The 17,165-nt window shown below is 40.2% G+C and overlaps 1 protein-coding gene across 2 annotated transcripts in view; it reads left to right on the top strand.

The window, feature by feature from the left end:
• Positions 1-17,165, top strand: part of ttyh2 (tweety family member 2) — a 61,337-nt gene that overhangs the window by 11,392 nt on the left and 32,780 nt on the right. For both annotated transcript variants that reach the window (XM_079333987.1, XM_079333988.1), the window contains exons 2-3: positions 5,138-5,310; positions 14,156-14,267. In XM_079333987.1, the coding sequence (XP_079190113.1) occupies positions 5,138-5,310; positions 14,156-14,267 (285 nt within the window). The remainder of the gene's footprint in view (positions 1-5,137; positions 5,311-14,155; positions 14,268-17,165) is intronic.

The raw sequence follows: 17,165 nt of genomic DNA, 5'->3' as shown, positions 1-17,165 counted from the left end.
GGTGTAAGTAAAAGATATGCAGACTCTGCAGGCGCAGAGCTAGATTTTGGTATCTGAAGTGTTCAGGTATGCATCTGTTATCCAAGTATCGTCCACTGGCGTTTCAGCAAGCATTGATTCAGCATGGAGAGCAACCCATCTGCCGTCATCTAACTACTATTTAGCTCCAATGAATAAAGTGCAGCCAATAGATTCCTTCTTGGATGTGGTTTCTCAACACCAACCCCGTTCTTGCTTGCCAAGTTTGCAGTCCGACTGTAAACAAAGACAAACCCACAGGAAAAAGAAGGTGCTGAAGTGCTTTTTCACCACTGCTGGCTACACCACAAATCCCCCAAAAAGTCGACTTGAAAGGGCTGGCGTCCAAGATATAACAAACAGTAATTAAATGTACAGGTTTACATTTGAGATGACTTCTTACTTCTTGAACAGGACGATTCTTTCGGGTTCAAACGCAGGACACAAATAATTGAGAGTAACAGATGGCTCCAAAGTTCCCCAGAAAAATCCTCCTCCTGTGCTAACTTTGCTGACTTCACTTCCCTTTGTACTACTCCATTAGTCATCCTTTGGAGCAGAGCTTAAGGCTTGTATGTGTGTGTTCATTATCCTACATTAAACAGTGAGGTCCTTAGCTTTGCTCTCTGTTTTGGGGAAAGTTGTAGTATTATGCAGTGTTGAAGCCTGGGGGCAAAGACATCTACAATGCACTTGTAACAGGAGAAAAGTGGGCCAACCTTGAGTAATGACAAGGCTGTTTGAGGTAGCCATGTGGATGAGGCAGCCGGGTCTTTGTCTTCCTCTTTCATGTCTTCACTCTCTCCTCCGTACCCTGCTGTCTCATCGTTTTCATAACCTACAGTTTTTCCCATCACTCTTTCACCCCCTCTTCCTATTTTCTATTTTTTTTTCTGCCTCCCTCCACATCTCAGGGATTTTCTTTCCGCTCTGCTAGATCTTCCTTCCTCTCTTTCCCGTGTCATCGCCTCAAGCCTTCCCCACCCCCCAACCACATCTTTAGGGACGATTGAGAGGAAACAAAACAGCAAAGACAGTGGATGAAGCGGGCCTCTTGAGTTAGGAATGAGTAAGTAAGAAGAGGGCTGTTAACACATCGAGCCTACTTCTGTGGAGAAGCTATACCGACCTAATTTAGTCAGCAGTTAAGTGGTCAGAGCTGTCGATTTGATTTTTTTTTACCAAGGAGTGAATGTGTGCACACTCCGGTCGGCGAGAAATAAATGGTGTTTTGAAACATAATGGAAGGTTGGAGTACTTGGGCGAGTGATGGGTTCGTGGTGTGGCTTTTTGTGCACGTACTATCTGTGTGCTACCTCACGCTGAATGGATTGTACATAATTCAGGAGCCATTTTTTTTCGCACACTACAACTGAAAAGAAGACCAGTACAGCAGAGTGAAAGAAAGGAAGAGAGTGGAGAGTGTTGTCTTGGCCACATTTACTTTTAAAGTAGCCTTGAAATAATTTGTTTCTCAAAGAAATTGACTTTTTATTTCCTTAGGAAGTCACAGTTTTGAAATAATAGGATTTTTACCCAACAGTAGGCTTTCCTTTTTTGATACCCTTCAGATACCTACCCTTGAGAACCCCTGTCTTAGTAGGGCGGGAAAAAAAATCATTATTATTTAATAACTGTAGCTTTCCTGTCCTATATGGCTGTGATATGAAGTTCTATCTTTGCTTTACGAACAGTACGCCAAAGGAAACCTATAGTCTGAAAACAAGCTGAACACCCATCGAAGCACCTCAAGCTAACATTAGCGTTAGCCCACTGTTTCTCCTGATGTTCTGTGTCTGCAGAAGAAAAAACAACAAGAAAGTTGTTCATCTTGTGGGTTTTTACCTCTTTTTACTGTATTTACTTTTTAACCAAAGTAATGAGAAAGCATTTATTAGTTACGTATTGCTGAATTTAAGCTAAGAGGATATTCTTCTATAGCAGCAGCTAATAGTCGTTGCTGCTCTGAAAGATAGCGGTTGTTAATTTAATCCATTTGAATATCTTTTGCTGAGAAAATTCTGTGTACAAGACGATGCATCTTTTTTACCCCAAGGCAAATTCATCTTGGTATCAGATCATTAAATTGCCTGTAGTACCCTGATAATGCATCATGGCTGTATCAAAAGCACTTAGTATCAACTTAAGGCCATGACACACCAAGCAGAGGGCAAAGAACCAGTTGCCATTTGACTTAGCCAGAAAGTTGCACTTGAACACATTTCAAAGACTACAGCCGATGGCCAACCACCGTGTCCATTCTGGGGTCCCTCCTCCTCCCTTTTTGCAAAAACTTTACTTGTGTTTTGTTTGTATGCTGGCATCCAAAAAAAAGCATAGTTACGTAATAAAGATTAAGAATGTGTTTTCTTCCCGTCTTTGGTACATATGAGCCAAAACGTGATCCTTCAACTGTTTACTAGATCTTTTCCTTTTCTTGAAATTCCTTTCTTTCACTACATTGCCCGGCTGCAGGAGAATCACAAGACACAGGCACAGCAATTAAAGCAGGCCTGTCAGCAGGCTGCTTAATTCAAATAGGCTGTTGTATCTCGCCCTTTCACTCATCTCCTTCCCCTATTGCAAGGGCAGCAACTAACCTGCATGTTACCATGACTGTAAGAGCGACTGGGTGGCCTTGTGTTTGTCTGTCAGCGGGATCCCCCCGCCCCCCTTTTCTCCGTCTGTCCAACAATCAGAGGCAGTCTTCAAACCCTACCCTTCCCCCCTTTAAATGATCCACCTGCGTCCTACATCTCCATCTCATTTACTGTGCTCACCTCAATTACACCCAGTTTATGCCAACACTCATCAGCCCACCATCCAGCCTTCAGCCTCTATCTCTTTGTCTCACCTTGGTGCACACTGCCATCCATCTGTCTCAGCAAGACCATTAGCACATTTACTGTCCCATCTCTTAAGATGAGGCGCTGCATTTCCTCTCATTTCCACACCTGGAGAACGCGAAGAAGTCCAGAGATCAATGGCTGGAGATTTGCCCGTCCTTCCTTTTACACCTCTCCTGCACCTCCTTTTTTTCTTTAATTTGTCAGCAGATGTTGGCATTCAGTGTGAAAGGCATGTAGCCGTGAAATGAAACAACATGATTGCACCCAACGGATTGAGCTTTATGGGGAGAGAATGCAGAAAGAAATGTTGTTGCGAGAAAGAAATAATTCTTGAAGACGTATTTTTGCTCTTTTATTAGCAGAGTTGACGGAAATGTGATCCTGTCAGCTCGTTTAAACAGCTGTTTTTAGGCTTCTCCAGGATATTTTCAATTTTCGATTTACTCTTCTCTTTATGGCAGTCATTGACATAATCCTGCAGATTCTCCCATTTCTAAAATTTAATCCCACCACTTGACTTGTGGGACACATCACTTCACAGCGTAAGAGCAGATGGCTCAGCACCAAGAAGATTTCAAACAAACTAAAAAGGAAGCGTAAGGGTGGGGAGGGGGGAGGGGGGGGAAGCTTGAATAAACCCATCTGCTCTCAGATAGATGCAGAATTCATTAGAGACTGTCAGGACAGTCTTGTTGCTATTTTTGTCACAGCACTCTATCTCTCACAGAAGGTGGGAAGGGGGCTAAAGGAGGAAAAAGAGGAAGAAGATGCAGAGATGCATGAGGAGGTGCATGCTCTTCAACTGGAGATTGTAGATTCAGCTGCTCTTGACTCTACATCTCCTGATAACATATTCATTTGTTGTTGTCCTATTTCTTCACCTGTGACAGAAATTGTTGGAAGTTAGTTTGAGAGATTTTACAGCTTTTTTGGTAGTTATATTCTGTATTTTGAGGCCATGTTTGCCTTTATTGGATAGGACAGCTAAAGAGAGACGGGGAATGTTGGGGATGACAAGCAGGCTAGTAAGATTTTGCATTTATTTAACTTTCGTTTTTGAAATTTTGTCTGAAACTGGGCTTCATGGGAAATAACGTTGTCATAACCCAATCAATCATTGAAAATGCATCAAGATCAATCATTAGCCTTCAACTGTATTTCAAAATGATAGTGTGCAACATGTGCCTTTACACTTTTAGCCTAAATATTTTAGTATGGCAGCAGATTAGCACTTAGCAAAACCAGCAGATTAGCACTTAGCAAAACCGATTTGAAGGTCTCTGGTGTGTTATTGAGATGTAGTTTGTCCTTTCAAAAGCACAATAAAAGCAAACAAAGTCAATAACATAATATTGCTATGGCTAACATGAACAACATTTCCCAAAAACAGTTAACTTATAAATGTAAATGACACAGAGCAAGATTAGCATTCATCTCAAGTCGTTTTTGTGGCTAACAGATGTTAATACAACATTGTCTGCGGTTTTCGTTAAACCCAGCAATAGAGAAAACTTTCTTTACTTGCTAGCTTAGATGTTAGCTAGTTAGATGTTATTTGTTTGGGTGAGTGCAGAGTAGGTTCTTTTAAATGTTTTGGTTAAACTGGTTTTGTAAAATATATTTCTGATGCTGTCTTAAGAAGTGCGCACTTCTAAAAAAAGATCATAAAGAGGCTAAAAAAGCCAACATGAATTAAAAAGATATGTATCCTGTATTTATTTGCATACAGGTATAGATTACACATGAAAGATATCTACAGATATTTACAGATTTTGTGTGTTTCTTGTTTTTTCTTAACTTCTCTTTTGATTTTGTTTTTCATTGTTTCATTGTTTGTATTATGTCGGCCATGTTGTGGTTGAAGCTTCCTGACATTTATTCAAGCAATGCTAAAACACTGTTTCTTTGTCTTGTTCAATTTTGTCCTGCTAATTTTATTCCACTTCACTTTGCAAAAAGCTTTCCTTGTTCCAGCGTAACAATTCCTAGAAACTCATTACACATTAATGCATCACTAATGAAAGGCTGATATCTATAAAAAACAGACTTGTCACAGGGGCTTTTTTCTTTGTAATGAGTAATTTTACTTACAGCAAATACTGTTCCTAAACGTATTTACATGAACTTTCTGGAAAGCATTAGTCATAAGTGACCTTTCATTCCTCGTCAAATTGATTGTTCTTTGCTTGAAGAAAAACATGATGAAGCTTTTTGTTTGTGACTGCATCATGTCATTTCATCCACTCCTGTCTCTCTCTGTCTCTCCACAGTCTCTTATATTCCTGGGCTGTGTGGCAGCTGCAGGGCTTGGCCTTAACCTGCTCTGCCTGGCCATCTACCTGAGCTGTCTGTGCTGCTGCCGCAAGGAAGAAGAGGAGGAGAGCAAGAGAACCAACTCCTGCTGCGTCACCTGGTCCGCTGTCGCAGCTGGACTCATCACATGGTGAGTAAAACAAGACGTAGACTAGATGACTAACTGCTGATTGTAGTGTGTGCACAGTCTCTGTTGTTGTCTGCCGTGCTGTTTGTTTTACTCATTTTCTTTATTGGTCATTCAGTATTCCTCAAGGGGAGCTGTAAATGGCACAACGTCTCCACAGAAAAGTTTCTTAATATGTCTCTGAACTTTTGTATTCCCTCTTGAAATCCAAAACGTATAAGTTTAGTGTGATTTGTCTTTCTGTTTATTTGCACGTCTGTTTACCTGCCATACTACCTTTTTTTAATTTGTACTCTTAAGGCGTTCTTAAGGCGTCTCTATTTGTTGTCTTCTAGCTGTTCAGTCCATCACACGTTAGAAAGCCCCTGAGCTTATATTTGCAATTAGTCTACATCATTCTAGTTTCTTTCCTTTTGATGAGATCAGTCTTAAATCAGTCTGAACTCAGACTTACTGCTTTTGTCTGACATTGATGACCAACTTTGTTTAATAAAACTTACACTTTCTGTATGATTAGTTGTTTTAAAAACCAGACATATTTGTAGAATAGTTGCTGAAGAAATTGTGCACAATCAGCCAATAAGTGACAAGCCCTGACTAAACACTGATGTTCAGTCTGACTCTACAGCAACATTTTTGTTGTGGGCATATTTAAAGTAACCGAGAGAAAAAATATGCTACAACCACTTTGCATGAGTGCCAATGACAGCCAACTAGCACACAGATCCTATCACCTTGTGACGTTGGATCTCTGGAAAGCATCCCTGACTGAGTCTGCCAAAAGAAGCCAAACTATTTAATGAATCAATTTGAGACTGTGCTGTAGTCCTCTTTTTTTAAATGTAGGATTTCAGAAGCATAAAAAACAAAAGGAGAAAGAAACCTTGTGAGTTTATGGAAAGTTTTCATTTATAATGCGGATCAACAACATTTAATTGAAAAAACGTAAAGTAATAAAGGCCACTGGACCCTAACACACACTCTTTAAGTCTCCATAGGATTATGAGATGGATATTGAACTAATACAGCTCAGAAATTATAACGGATTTTTTGAAACCCAATACTTGCAGCACTGGTAAATAACATTTTTCCTCGGCTGAATACTTACAGACCAAAAAGCTTATCAACCATAGCCTATTTATTTATTATTATATCATATTTATTATGGTTTTCCTAGCTAGTTTGTAGTTCCTCATGGTGAGTAAAATGACACTTTTTATTCGTCTCATTAAGGCCAGTCTTGTGTCCGGGAGATTATGATTTCCGAATGACTTTCAAGCCCTCATATAATGTCTTATGTATGAGAGAACTACATTTGTTGAATATTACCCTTAAATGGTTGGAGGAGGAGAAATATCTCCTGATATTTAAGATGATATCTGACCCAGTATGTCCCTTATGATTTATCGGGGGAGGAGTGGTGCAGTAGATGTGATTTGTTTTGGCTGTAGGCTGCTGAATCTTATCAAATTTATGCTGAACTCGAAACTATCCTGATGTCATATTATATTTAGCTGGAATAAAGATAAATGATGCAGTATTGTTGCCGCAAGCTGCCACACAGATTTCATAACTTTTACTCGAATCAAACATTTTCTGAAACTCGGGGAACAGTATTCTGATGTGTCGAACATTCACATTGAGCTTTAAATATGACTTCAAATCATTAACAAGCAAATCCCTTTAACAACACTGGAAAAGATCCACTTGCAGCCGGATCTAAAGCTCCTCAAAACGCCCGGACTGATGCAGTGTTAGCGCTTACATCACAAATTAGGATAAATTAAGTCAGTCAATGAGATGTGCTCTCCCCCACAAAGTAGCTAATCGAGTTTGTAGCCAGAGGAGTAGATACTTCTGCCAACCATGTGACGAGTCATGTTTAGCAACCAGTGAGCAGTATTAGATTAAGCTTCAAGCATTATTGTACATCTATCTTATTTCAGAGGAGGGTAATTTTTAAATGGAAGCACACAGCCATGTCAGGGTTTTGTAAGTTATCCTTAAAGCTTGTCTTCTTCATACGGACTGTGGGTGTAGACTCTTGAGCTGTTTTCACACATGCACAAAACTACTGAACATTTCCCAAAATCTTTCAAATGAGCTGGATGTTAGAAAGCCAAAATTTTAAGTCAGGGTGAAAATTTTGACAGCGTTAAAGCCAGATCCTCGGCTACAAACGGTAGTCAGCAAACCAATGGATGACGTCACAGTGACTCCTCCCACTACTTCAATTCAGTCAACAACTAATAACCAATAATTGAACTGGGATTATTTGAACTTTTAAGTAAATTAAGTTTAATTGTGTGAATAGAAAAGAATGAAAAGCAACGCCTTGTTTAAATAATACTTATATAACACATTTGTCTTCAAATTTCAACACCGACTGCTAAAAGCACGAGGATACATTTGATTTGATAATCAAAAAAGAGTGCAAAAGCAAATGTGATAAAACACTTACTGAGATGTCACATTTATTCAGAGGTTTCTCTCCATCACCAGCTGCAAATGGCTTTTTGCTCTCCACAACTTCTTCATTACGCTATAATTAATAATTTACATGTCTTACAACACAGAGAGACTCCAAAGTGGCAGTCCTCCTCGCTTTAAAGATTAAAGAGGTGAGATCAGAATTAGAAGAGGAGAAAATGGCTTAGCTGACGACTGAGGGGACGTGGGCACTGTTATGTAATCACACACTAAATGACAAACAATACATTGAAGTCTTGTTGCATTTTGACAGATTGTTGGATTAAAAACCCTTTTGAATTGTTTGGGGATTAGATTTGAAACCCTTTGGAAAAAAATGTCTCTCAGCCTTCAGTCCTTTTGGTTTAGAAGCGGCAAATATTTTTAGTAAATAAGAACAAGATGTGCTTTATGTCCATGGCCTCGGGCTGACTTTCCTTAATGTTTGATATAGTTTCAATAAAAATTACAGCTTTTAGAAAGTCTGTACCCATTTTGTTCTGTGATTGGCCAGGTTAAAAACAAAAAAATCTGATGTACATATCTGTAATCTCACAAAGCAAATCTGTGAATATAGGATTAAATGTTCTTAAATTGGACCAGTGCTCAAACAACAAGTTTAAACCTGAAAAAAAATGTTACAAAACTCAACAGAGACAGTCTGAGCAGCAGATCAATCATGACGTCTTCAGGAAGTCTTTGATTTAAATGTCTAATCAAGAAAAAACAAAGCAAGAGCAACAATACTATGTAGGAGACGGGGAGACATGACGATACAATGCACAGGATAGACAAAGACATAAGAAGCAGGTAGTAATAAAAACATTAACGCAGGTTGCAGGTCCCCGAGGCCGTCCTCCTCCCAACGGGCGGCCTCGGTTCGAATCCAACTTGTGGCTCCTTTATCACTCACTCAGCCGTCAATAAATACAAAAAAGCCTAAATAAAAAACTTGATTACGCACAACATTCTGCTGGGTATTTTTCCAAAGACTTTACTATGTCTAAGAGGAAATTAAGTTAAATCTAGTTTCACTTCCTTGACAGTGTCACAGTTGGCAACTTCTGCAAAGTTCCCTCCTACTTTACGAGATTATTTCTGTCTGTTTCTTTTTCTCTTCTTAGATGCAGCTCAGACTTTCAGTTGTAACTTCTGTCGTCTTAAACTCTGTAAAAAAAACCAACCCAAAAACCCATCAGTGCTTTAAAAGGTATCATGTGCTTACATTTGAAAATTCAGTTTTGTTTATTTATAGATGGAAATCCCATTAGAGTGACATGTTGCCGTCCGGAGTAAATCTGAAGAGCTTACGTGGTTGGACTTGATAAGTTGTTAGACTTCATACTGAGAGATGGATGAGGTAGGCGGAAAACATCCTGCGGGAAATTAGCTCTCCTTCATTGGATTCCGATATTTAATCGTGTCAATCTACTGGATACATCGGAGTGATCTCCCAGCAGATTTTTACATTGAACCTGGGAAATGGAAAACGGGTTTCATTTTAATCCCATCAGTCCAGATTGTTCCTCTGGTTTACCCTTACTCTGTCTTCCTGTATCCTTTATTACCCCCTCGCTTTCTAAACTTAGTCCCTTCTTCCTCCCCGTCGTCCTCCGTCTCTAATGATGTTTGACAGAAGCTGAAGCTGATTCGCTGTGATGTCCATCCCAATTAACACTGGTGAAAACAGAACAGATGTCACTCAGCTGTGTTTTGGAGTGCTGCCTGGTGAAGCACATTCATGTGTGATTACACTGTGATTATACTGTACTGTAACTGACTTCACTGCTCCTGCCGAGGACGTCTAGACTTTGCCAGGCCACCAACAGGTGTTGTAGCGATGTAAGCCAGCATGCACACTGGTTCAGATACATCTGACCCGACCTAAAAAGCCTCAGCATTTTCCAAAAAAGTTTCACAACCAGAAATGTGGTAAAGCTAAATAAATATTGGAGATTTTTCTGAACATCGGAGAGAGGTTAGAACACAGAAAAGTTTTGAGACCTCGCTGGCTAAATACTGAAGCTACAGTATCAGGGACGTGGGAACCTGTGTGCACACCCACTATACGAAAGGAGGGGGCAGACTTCTCTCTTCAATGTTTGAATTCAGACTGCAGTACTCATTTTAAACACTGGGTGTGAGAGTTACATAATGCACTTTTAAAATCCAATTCAGCATAATTTGCAAACCTACAATATTGTAGTTTTTGGGAAACAGATTGCACATGGATTACAGTTTACATTTTGGTTTTTCTTTTGTTTCTTTTAAAGGTAATTAGAAAGGCATGTAAACATAGTTATAAAATAGACACAAGGACTTGAATGACAATGCTAGTAGCCAGTCCACAATGGGCCAAATAGAGTTTGGTAATTAGACAAGAAGCTGTTTGTTTGTTTGTGTTACTCAAACTTGTTCAGTTTGAATCTGTACAATGGAGTCTTATGTTTTTCCTGTTATTCCAGAGTTTAGATTAAGTACCTGGACTACGTGCTTTGGACTGATAGATTAAAATATTTCCATTGTAAGAGGCAATGACATTGTCTCCAATATACTTGAAAGGAGCTTAACTAACGTTATTTCAGTTACAAGTGGCTCACTGGAAGTTATTATCCTCTCCAGGACAAATAAAAGCTGCTTTTAGATTTATGGAAAATGTGTAGCCGAAGGCCCCTGAAATTTCCCAGAGAGGGATGTTCACACGTGCACTTCACAGAGAGGAACTTTGCGTAAGAACAAAAGAGTGCAGCATTATTGTGACGATGTTTGCCTTCATACCAATGCTATGTGTCATTTCACTGATCCACAGCTTAAACAAACAGAACATGCTAACGAACAGAAAACATAACGATGCAGTGTCATTTCAAATCCAGAAGTTTTCCTGAATATTAGCTACTGCGTCCACACATCAGCTCACCGTCAAGTTACATGGAAAAAATGTACTGGGTGGCCAGCAGGAGAAATTCACACATGCAGCCCACCCCCCCAAAAATTATTTTTTGTGTTGTGTGTGTGAAAGCACAATGAATATCTAGTAAAGGTGTGTGTTTGGCATCTAAAAGAAGGATAAACTGTTTAGCATCAGTTTTGGATTGGGCCTTAGTGTGTGTAGGATGTCTGATAATAAATCACAAGTTGTTAGTTGCCCTCGGGTGTTTGAAAGACATTATACACTTTTTTGGGGGTAAACAATTTTTAGCTATTGACCATAAATAACTTGTTTTTGCATCTCTGCCTTAAACAGGCTTTTTTAGAAGTTTTCCTGGAGTCTTTCTATGAAACATTTATAAAGCAGCTGGTTGTGTTTTATTTTAAGGGCTTTTTTTTTTTTTTGGTTTGGTCCTCGCTGAGAATTCAGAATTTAAAATTCATGTGTCTATATTTGTTATCTCAGGAGAGTCATTGCTGCCGATTTAGGGCAAAAGCTTAAATATTCAAACCTGTCTGATTCTATTCACACTGTAGTAGCTGTGGGCAGTTTTCCTTTTTCTTTTTTAATTTGCTGCAGGCTGATGCTTTTGGTTCCTTTTCCGAATTCCCCTCAACGTCCTTTATCCACTTTGTCATTTATCAACGTGACAGTTTGGACCTCTGCTCAGGACATGCCTGCTCAAATCTATGATGTCCTTTCTCTTTGAATTAGACCGTAGATAATTCAGGGAGCAGCACGGAGGAAGTGGAGGCACCGAAAGAGGAAGAGGGGAAGAAAAGGAAAAAAAGCAGGAAGTCTCTCCCTTTGCACACGTCACAGTGTTCCCCCTTTTTTCTTACTTTAATGAGATTCTACTCTAGAAAGTATTTTCATTGTTTAAAGAAATGATTCTTAGTTCCAACTAGAGCTGCATAATGATTCATTAAAAAAAAATATCACTCCATTCAAGCGTACATGCCGTTTCTAAATGACAGCGATTCACTCGCTCGTTTTTCCCTTTACATTCAGAACAATTCACACGTTCACGTATTTTCTTCACAACCATCCGTTTGTACACCATCAATCACACTCACACAGCTAAAGCAAAACACACGTTTTATTCATGAATCAGGCCACAGACTAGCCTATGAGTCTGCCGAACAACTTCAAGACATTTTTTCAACTTTTTCATGTTACGTGTTTTAAAATAAGAAAACACATTTTTCGGAGACTTTTACGTTTGAGTCCAGTTTTTTCAATTTTAGGTTTCGTCTGTTTAGAGCCCATTTCTTGAAGAAAAAATAAGACTCATGTAAGAGAAACATACATTATTGAATTAACAAAAGTGTCTAAAGTGTGATTTTAAATGAAGCAAGAAAAATCTTTTTTTACTTTTTTTTTTCTGCCAAGGTTTCCACGAATCCACGAGTTAGTTTTTTCTTTTCTTGTCTCTAATATACATCGATATTCTTTTTTTTTATAACTCTAAGTTTAATGTACTCCTCTTTTACTGTGCTTCTCCCTAGAAATGGTGTTAAAACTTGCAAAGTGGGTGGTTTACCTGCAGGGGCTCATTTAATGAGACTGTGGCCTTGTTCCTCAAATGAGCAAAATAGACCCTTTGTTTATGCGCCTCCTGTGATCAGCATCACTCTGACTCTCAGCTCTGGGGCTTCCAGGTAAAGAGGCAGCAGGCAACACTGCTCACCATGGTTTTATATCCTCTCTCCTCTTCTTAACACTCATCCAGAACATCAGGGAGAAATCAACAAGGTTAAAGATGTTCTACAAAGTATTAATTAGGCTGACTCCTGCTTACTTTCCCTTTGGTGCTGACCTGACGTGCCCTGGCCTTGATCTGGAGTTCGTTTAAAGATGGGAAAGCTGTGGCATCCACGAGGGGGTTCCCACCTGTCACTTGGGGTTCAGCCTATAAGTGGAAAGTTTATAGGTCAGAACTCACAAAATGAAACTTGTCTTGTGTTATCTTTAACACATGAACACAGTGTACCTAACGTTAATAAAACCAGCAAGCAGTTAGCTTAATGGCTACATAGGTGAAATAGGAAGCTGAAAGTGAAAGAAAGAAAGTTGTTAGCTTGAAAATGGTTTGGTAAAAATCATGGTTACATGGTGACAAAGTTCTCAGCAACGATTGTGATTGGCCAGAAGGGTGCAGTAGGCTTTTAGGGTCCTGCTCTTCCTGTTTGATATAACACTAACACTGTCCTCCCAGGAGAGGAAGCCTCTAGGCGGGGAAACTTGGCATTGGGAAAGTTTGTTTGTTTATTTGTTTACCAGTGAGACCTTCAGCTCTTTACTCTGGCCAGAGTCCCAGGACCTTCACATTTTGTTGGAACATGTTAAATAAAAGCATTTTATGTCCTCACTGGGTTTTATTTTTGGTGTGTGTGTGTGTGTGTGTGTGTGAACCATTTAGAAGCTATGTTTTCAAACTTCATCCTTTGGCAGTACAATATGACACGAAGCTCAGAGAGGCTACTGAAAAGTGTGAATTTATGTGGGTGATTGTTTCCCGCGGTGCCGATGCTCCAGCTGAACAAATAAAACCTTCGGATGAGGGAATATGCAAAATACATCTGAGACGATGCATTCCAATACACCGAGTTGTATAATTCCCGGTTCAAAGAGTTTAGTTTGCATAATTAAGCAGAGAAACGGAAACAGTTTTCCTGCAGCCTCGGCAGCTCAATAGATCCAGTTTATTGGTTTCGTCTGCTGCAGAAATCCGTTTACAGTTGAGGTGTGTAAACATTTCTACCACACATGCTGTCGGCAGATTTCTCCTTCAGTCTCTTATTGTTCTGAGAACTACAGCGAGGAGTTTGACATGGTGTTTGAATTGGCAGCGCAAACATTTCACGGAAGAACAAACTGTAATTGTATCCCTCCTACAACCTTAATTGTGCATAAAGACAGAGTAAGCATGCCTTTCCAATCCACTGTCACTCATTCTGCCTGGATGACTGTGTTTACCTTGACAAATATCTATTTACTTGACGGAAGAAAAAAAAAGAAAAAAAATTGTGCCGTTGGATAGGGAGAATTCCAAAGTGCTTTTATTACATTTGTTTTTTCTTCTTGGTTGTCAAAAAAGTCCAGTTTGATGGACATGATGATGATAGCAAATTCACAAATACCAAGGTGTCGAAGAACAACACTCATCATTCATATTCCTGGTCTCTCTGTGCCTCTCGTAGGATGACATAATGTTACAGAAGAAGAACCACGACCCTGATTTATAGGTTCATGATGGACTCTCTTTCCAAACAATGGTTATATTATTATTATTTTTAAAGCTGGCAAACTTTGAGTCCGGTGACAGACGAGGACCTCACCTCGTACATATTTGATTTACACGCCACACAGAGCTGCTGTTGTGCTCTGCTCCTCTCATTAATTTAACAAAGGCTCACCCGTCTTCCCATGTCTCTTCTCTCTCTGCAGCGTCGCAGTGGGTGTGGGTTTCTATGGCAACAGTGAGACCAATGATGGCGTGTACCAGTTGACCTACTCCCTGTACAACGCCAATCACACTCTGGGCGGAGTGGACAGTCTGGTAGGTGGAACATTAGCGTCTGATGATGAACGTGTCCAAGAGTTGAAGGGCGATAAGCTAGCTTACAACCAGATCATTTTCAGTTTCACGTGAAGTTTATAGAGCCATCTAGGTAGAAACAAACAGCTCAGAGAGAAAACAGAAGAAGAAGAAGAAGCTGTTTGTGATGCACACAGACGCACAACAGAGGAGGAAAGCCCCGAGGACTCAATTTAGTATGCCTTTAAATGTTTTTTTATGGTTCTTTTATGGCTTCTTACTGCTACACACAATTTGAAAGCTTCTCAACACAACGAGTCTTTCTCCCCCCAGACAGACAACACACACTCTCTCTCTCTCTCTCTCTCTCTCTCTCTCTCTCTCTCTCTCTCTCTCTCTCTCTCTCTCTCTCTCTCTCTCTCTCTCTCTCTCTCTCTCTCTCTCTCGGCTCAACCTTCTCCTGGGCCCGCTGTGGCCTCCTCAGAATAAAAGAATCGTCCCGTGTCTTTCTTGTGCTCACTTTAGCTCAGTATGTGTGTGTGTGTGTGATCTGTTTCTATTTTTATCAGCCTCGACTGCCGTCTGAATAGACACACATCACACACACACAACCCCCAAATGTAGCTCTCTCTGTTGGAACATTTCAAACGGATGATGGTACGGTTTTTTCTACTTGAAGAGTAGTGGGATTTTCTACTTCTACCTCTTGATGTTTCTGTCAAACATTTTTGAAAAAGTATATTTTCAAGTTTTATTAATAGTAAAAATGAATTACATTTCAGCAATATTGGTGCAATTTGAGACTAATCCGGATATGACTTAGCTCGTACCCATGTTTTGGTTTGAATCAGACGGGTTCACAAAAGAAGTCACTTCAAAGCCTTGCCTGAGATCTTCTTAGATTGACCTAATACTTGACCTGGGACTTGTTGTATAGCTTGTGAAGATCAACTTGACTTCAGACCTCCATCCATCCATCCATCCATCCATCCATCCATCCATCCATTTTCTTCCACTGATCGGAGGTCGGGTCGCGTTGGAAGCGAGTGCAGTAAGTCAGCCCAGACAGCGTCTTCCAGGTCCTCCTGGGGGATTTGGAGGGATTTCCAGGCTACACAGAATATATTTCTAAGGCTTGAGTTGACTTTATACTCAATTGTAGAGGTGACTTCTACAGATTCCTTTAAGACTTGTCTTGATACTTGTAAAGAACATCTTGAGACTTGTAGACATCGATTTGAGCTGTGTCCTTTGGACCAGTTTAGATCGACCAGGTCATTGATTATTGACTAGTGGTTTCAGATGTGGGACTTTCCAGATTGCCATGAAACTAACCTTAAAGTTTCGAATGATTACCTTGAGATTCGTAGAGCCTTATTTTAAACTTGACTCTGGACACTTTTCGCTGTGTCAGGATTCAAATTGGGACATTTATTGAATGACTTGAGACTTGCTTGTAAACTGTAATCAAAGATGTTCAGTGGGGTTTTCGTGATGAAATATGGGTGAACATAAGCTGTGTGTTGTCCCGATGTATGATGAGCAACGTTTGTGTCCGGTGATGGTGTCAGCACAGGAGGGAACTCTGGCTAACTTTCTGTCGGAGAGTGGGGATTAAGACTCCATCTGTGTTAATGGAGATTAATGTGGTGGTATGTGAACCACTCACTGCTGTGACTTAATGTGGCCTCAGTAATAAACACTTTGCTGAGAGAGTATAGATACCACGGCACACTTACTGCGGGACTGTGTTAAGACTTCACACGCTAATGATGAGGGAAAACTGTCTCTGGTTTTCCTGGCGAGCAGTTCCTAGCTGTCAGGCTCTTATTGATGCACTTTATGAAAGATTTAAAGTGGAAACATGTAAGAGGTCTGCAATTACAGATGTAGTAAGATCTGTAGGGCTGCTGTAGATTGTCAGCTGGGATTAGTTCTCCTGTGGCGTGCATCAACCAGCTAGCATAAACCATGACCATCGCGTTCAAAGAATTCTTTTTGATTTACTCCTTTTAATGAGTTACGGTTGGGTTTTCTGAATTATAAGGGACAGACATGTCTCTAGATTGTGTGAATCATTCAACAATTGTCTCCTTTTATTCTGCTAAAGCATTTAACAATGTCAACTCTCAAGTCTTATTAGCAAAAAGGAAATAAATCATTAACTTCTGGCTCATTTGAAAGCTTGTCAGAGTTTCCCTCTAGGATGTGTGAACTCATGCAAACACATGATTGGACATGGTGGCCTTTATTTCAGTGTGTGAGTGCCCACATTTGTGTGTGTGTGTGTGTGTGTGTGTGTGTGTGTGTGTGTGTCAGTGCATGTGCATGAGTGAGTTCATTGCAGGCATCTATGGACTGTTGAGGAGTCTAGTTCTTGAGTGGGACAAAGAGCCCAGTGTGCCACACACAGTTCCCAGTCTCCCCCCACCTAATCAACCATGAGGCCGGGAGACAAAGCCGTTTGACAGGGAGGGACAAGCAGCAATGCCGGCCTGTCTGATTGGCAGGGTCCAGATTGAAATCTGTATTGAAAGCGTCGACAATGAAGGCCTCGCTGCCATTTGGCCCACACAAATGCCTTTTAGCCTTGATTCGAGATGGCTGAGAAGTGAGTCCGGCTCTAAAGACTCAGTGTAAGAGACAGGAAAGGAAAGCTGTTAGACTCATTATCAGGAGATGCTTTTTTACTCTGCCTCTGCTGAGCCTTGATTAGTTACAGTCTGGAATATATTCTTATGATGTGTTTACGCACACACACACACACACACACACACATCTATTCACACAGAAACACACTCAGTCTTTCATGTGAATTTCACGAAGCACTTGAATACTAAGTGTGCTGCAATTACAACACGTTGCCTTCAACAGAGATGCAAAAAAAAAAAAGGGCTGCAAAAGTCTGTAAACTGGCCA

The sequence above is a fragment of the Symphodus melops genome (genome assembly GCF_947650265.1).
Source record: "Symphodus melops genome assembly, chromosome: 21".
Taxonomy (NCBI): domain Eukaryota; kingdom Metazoa; phylum Chordata; class Actinopteri; order Labriformes; family Labridae; genus Symphodus; species Symphodus melops.
The sequence above is the reverse complement of the archived record's forward strand: the minus strand, read 5'-3'. Positions and strand labels throughout refer to the sequence as shown.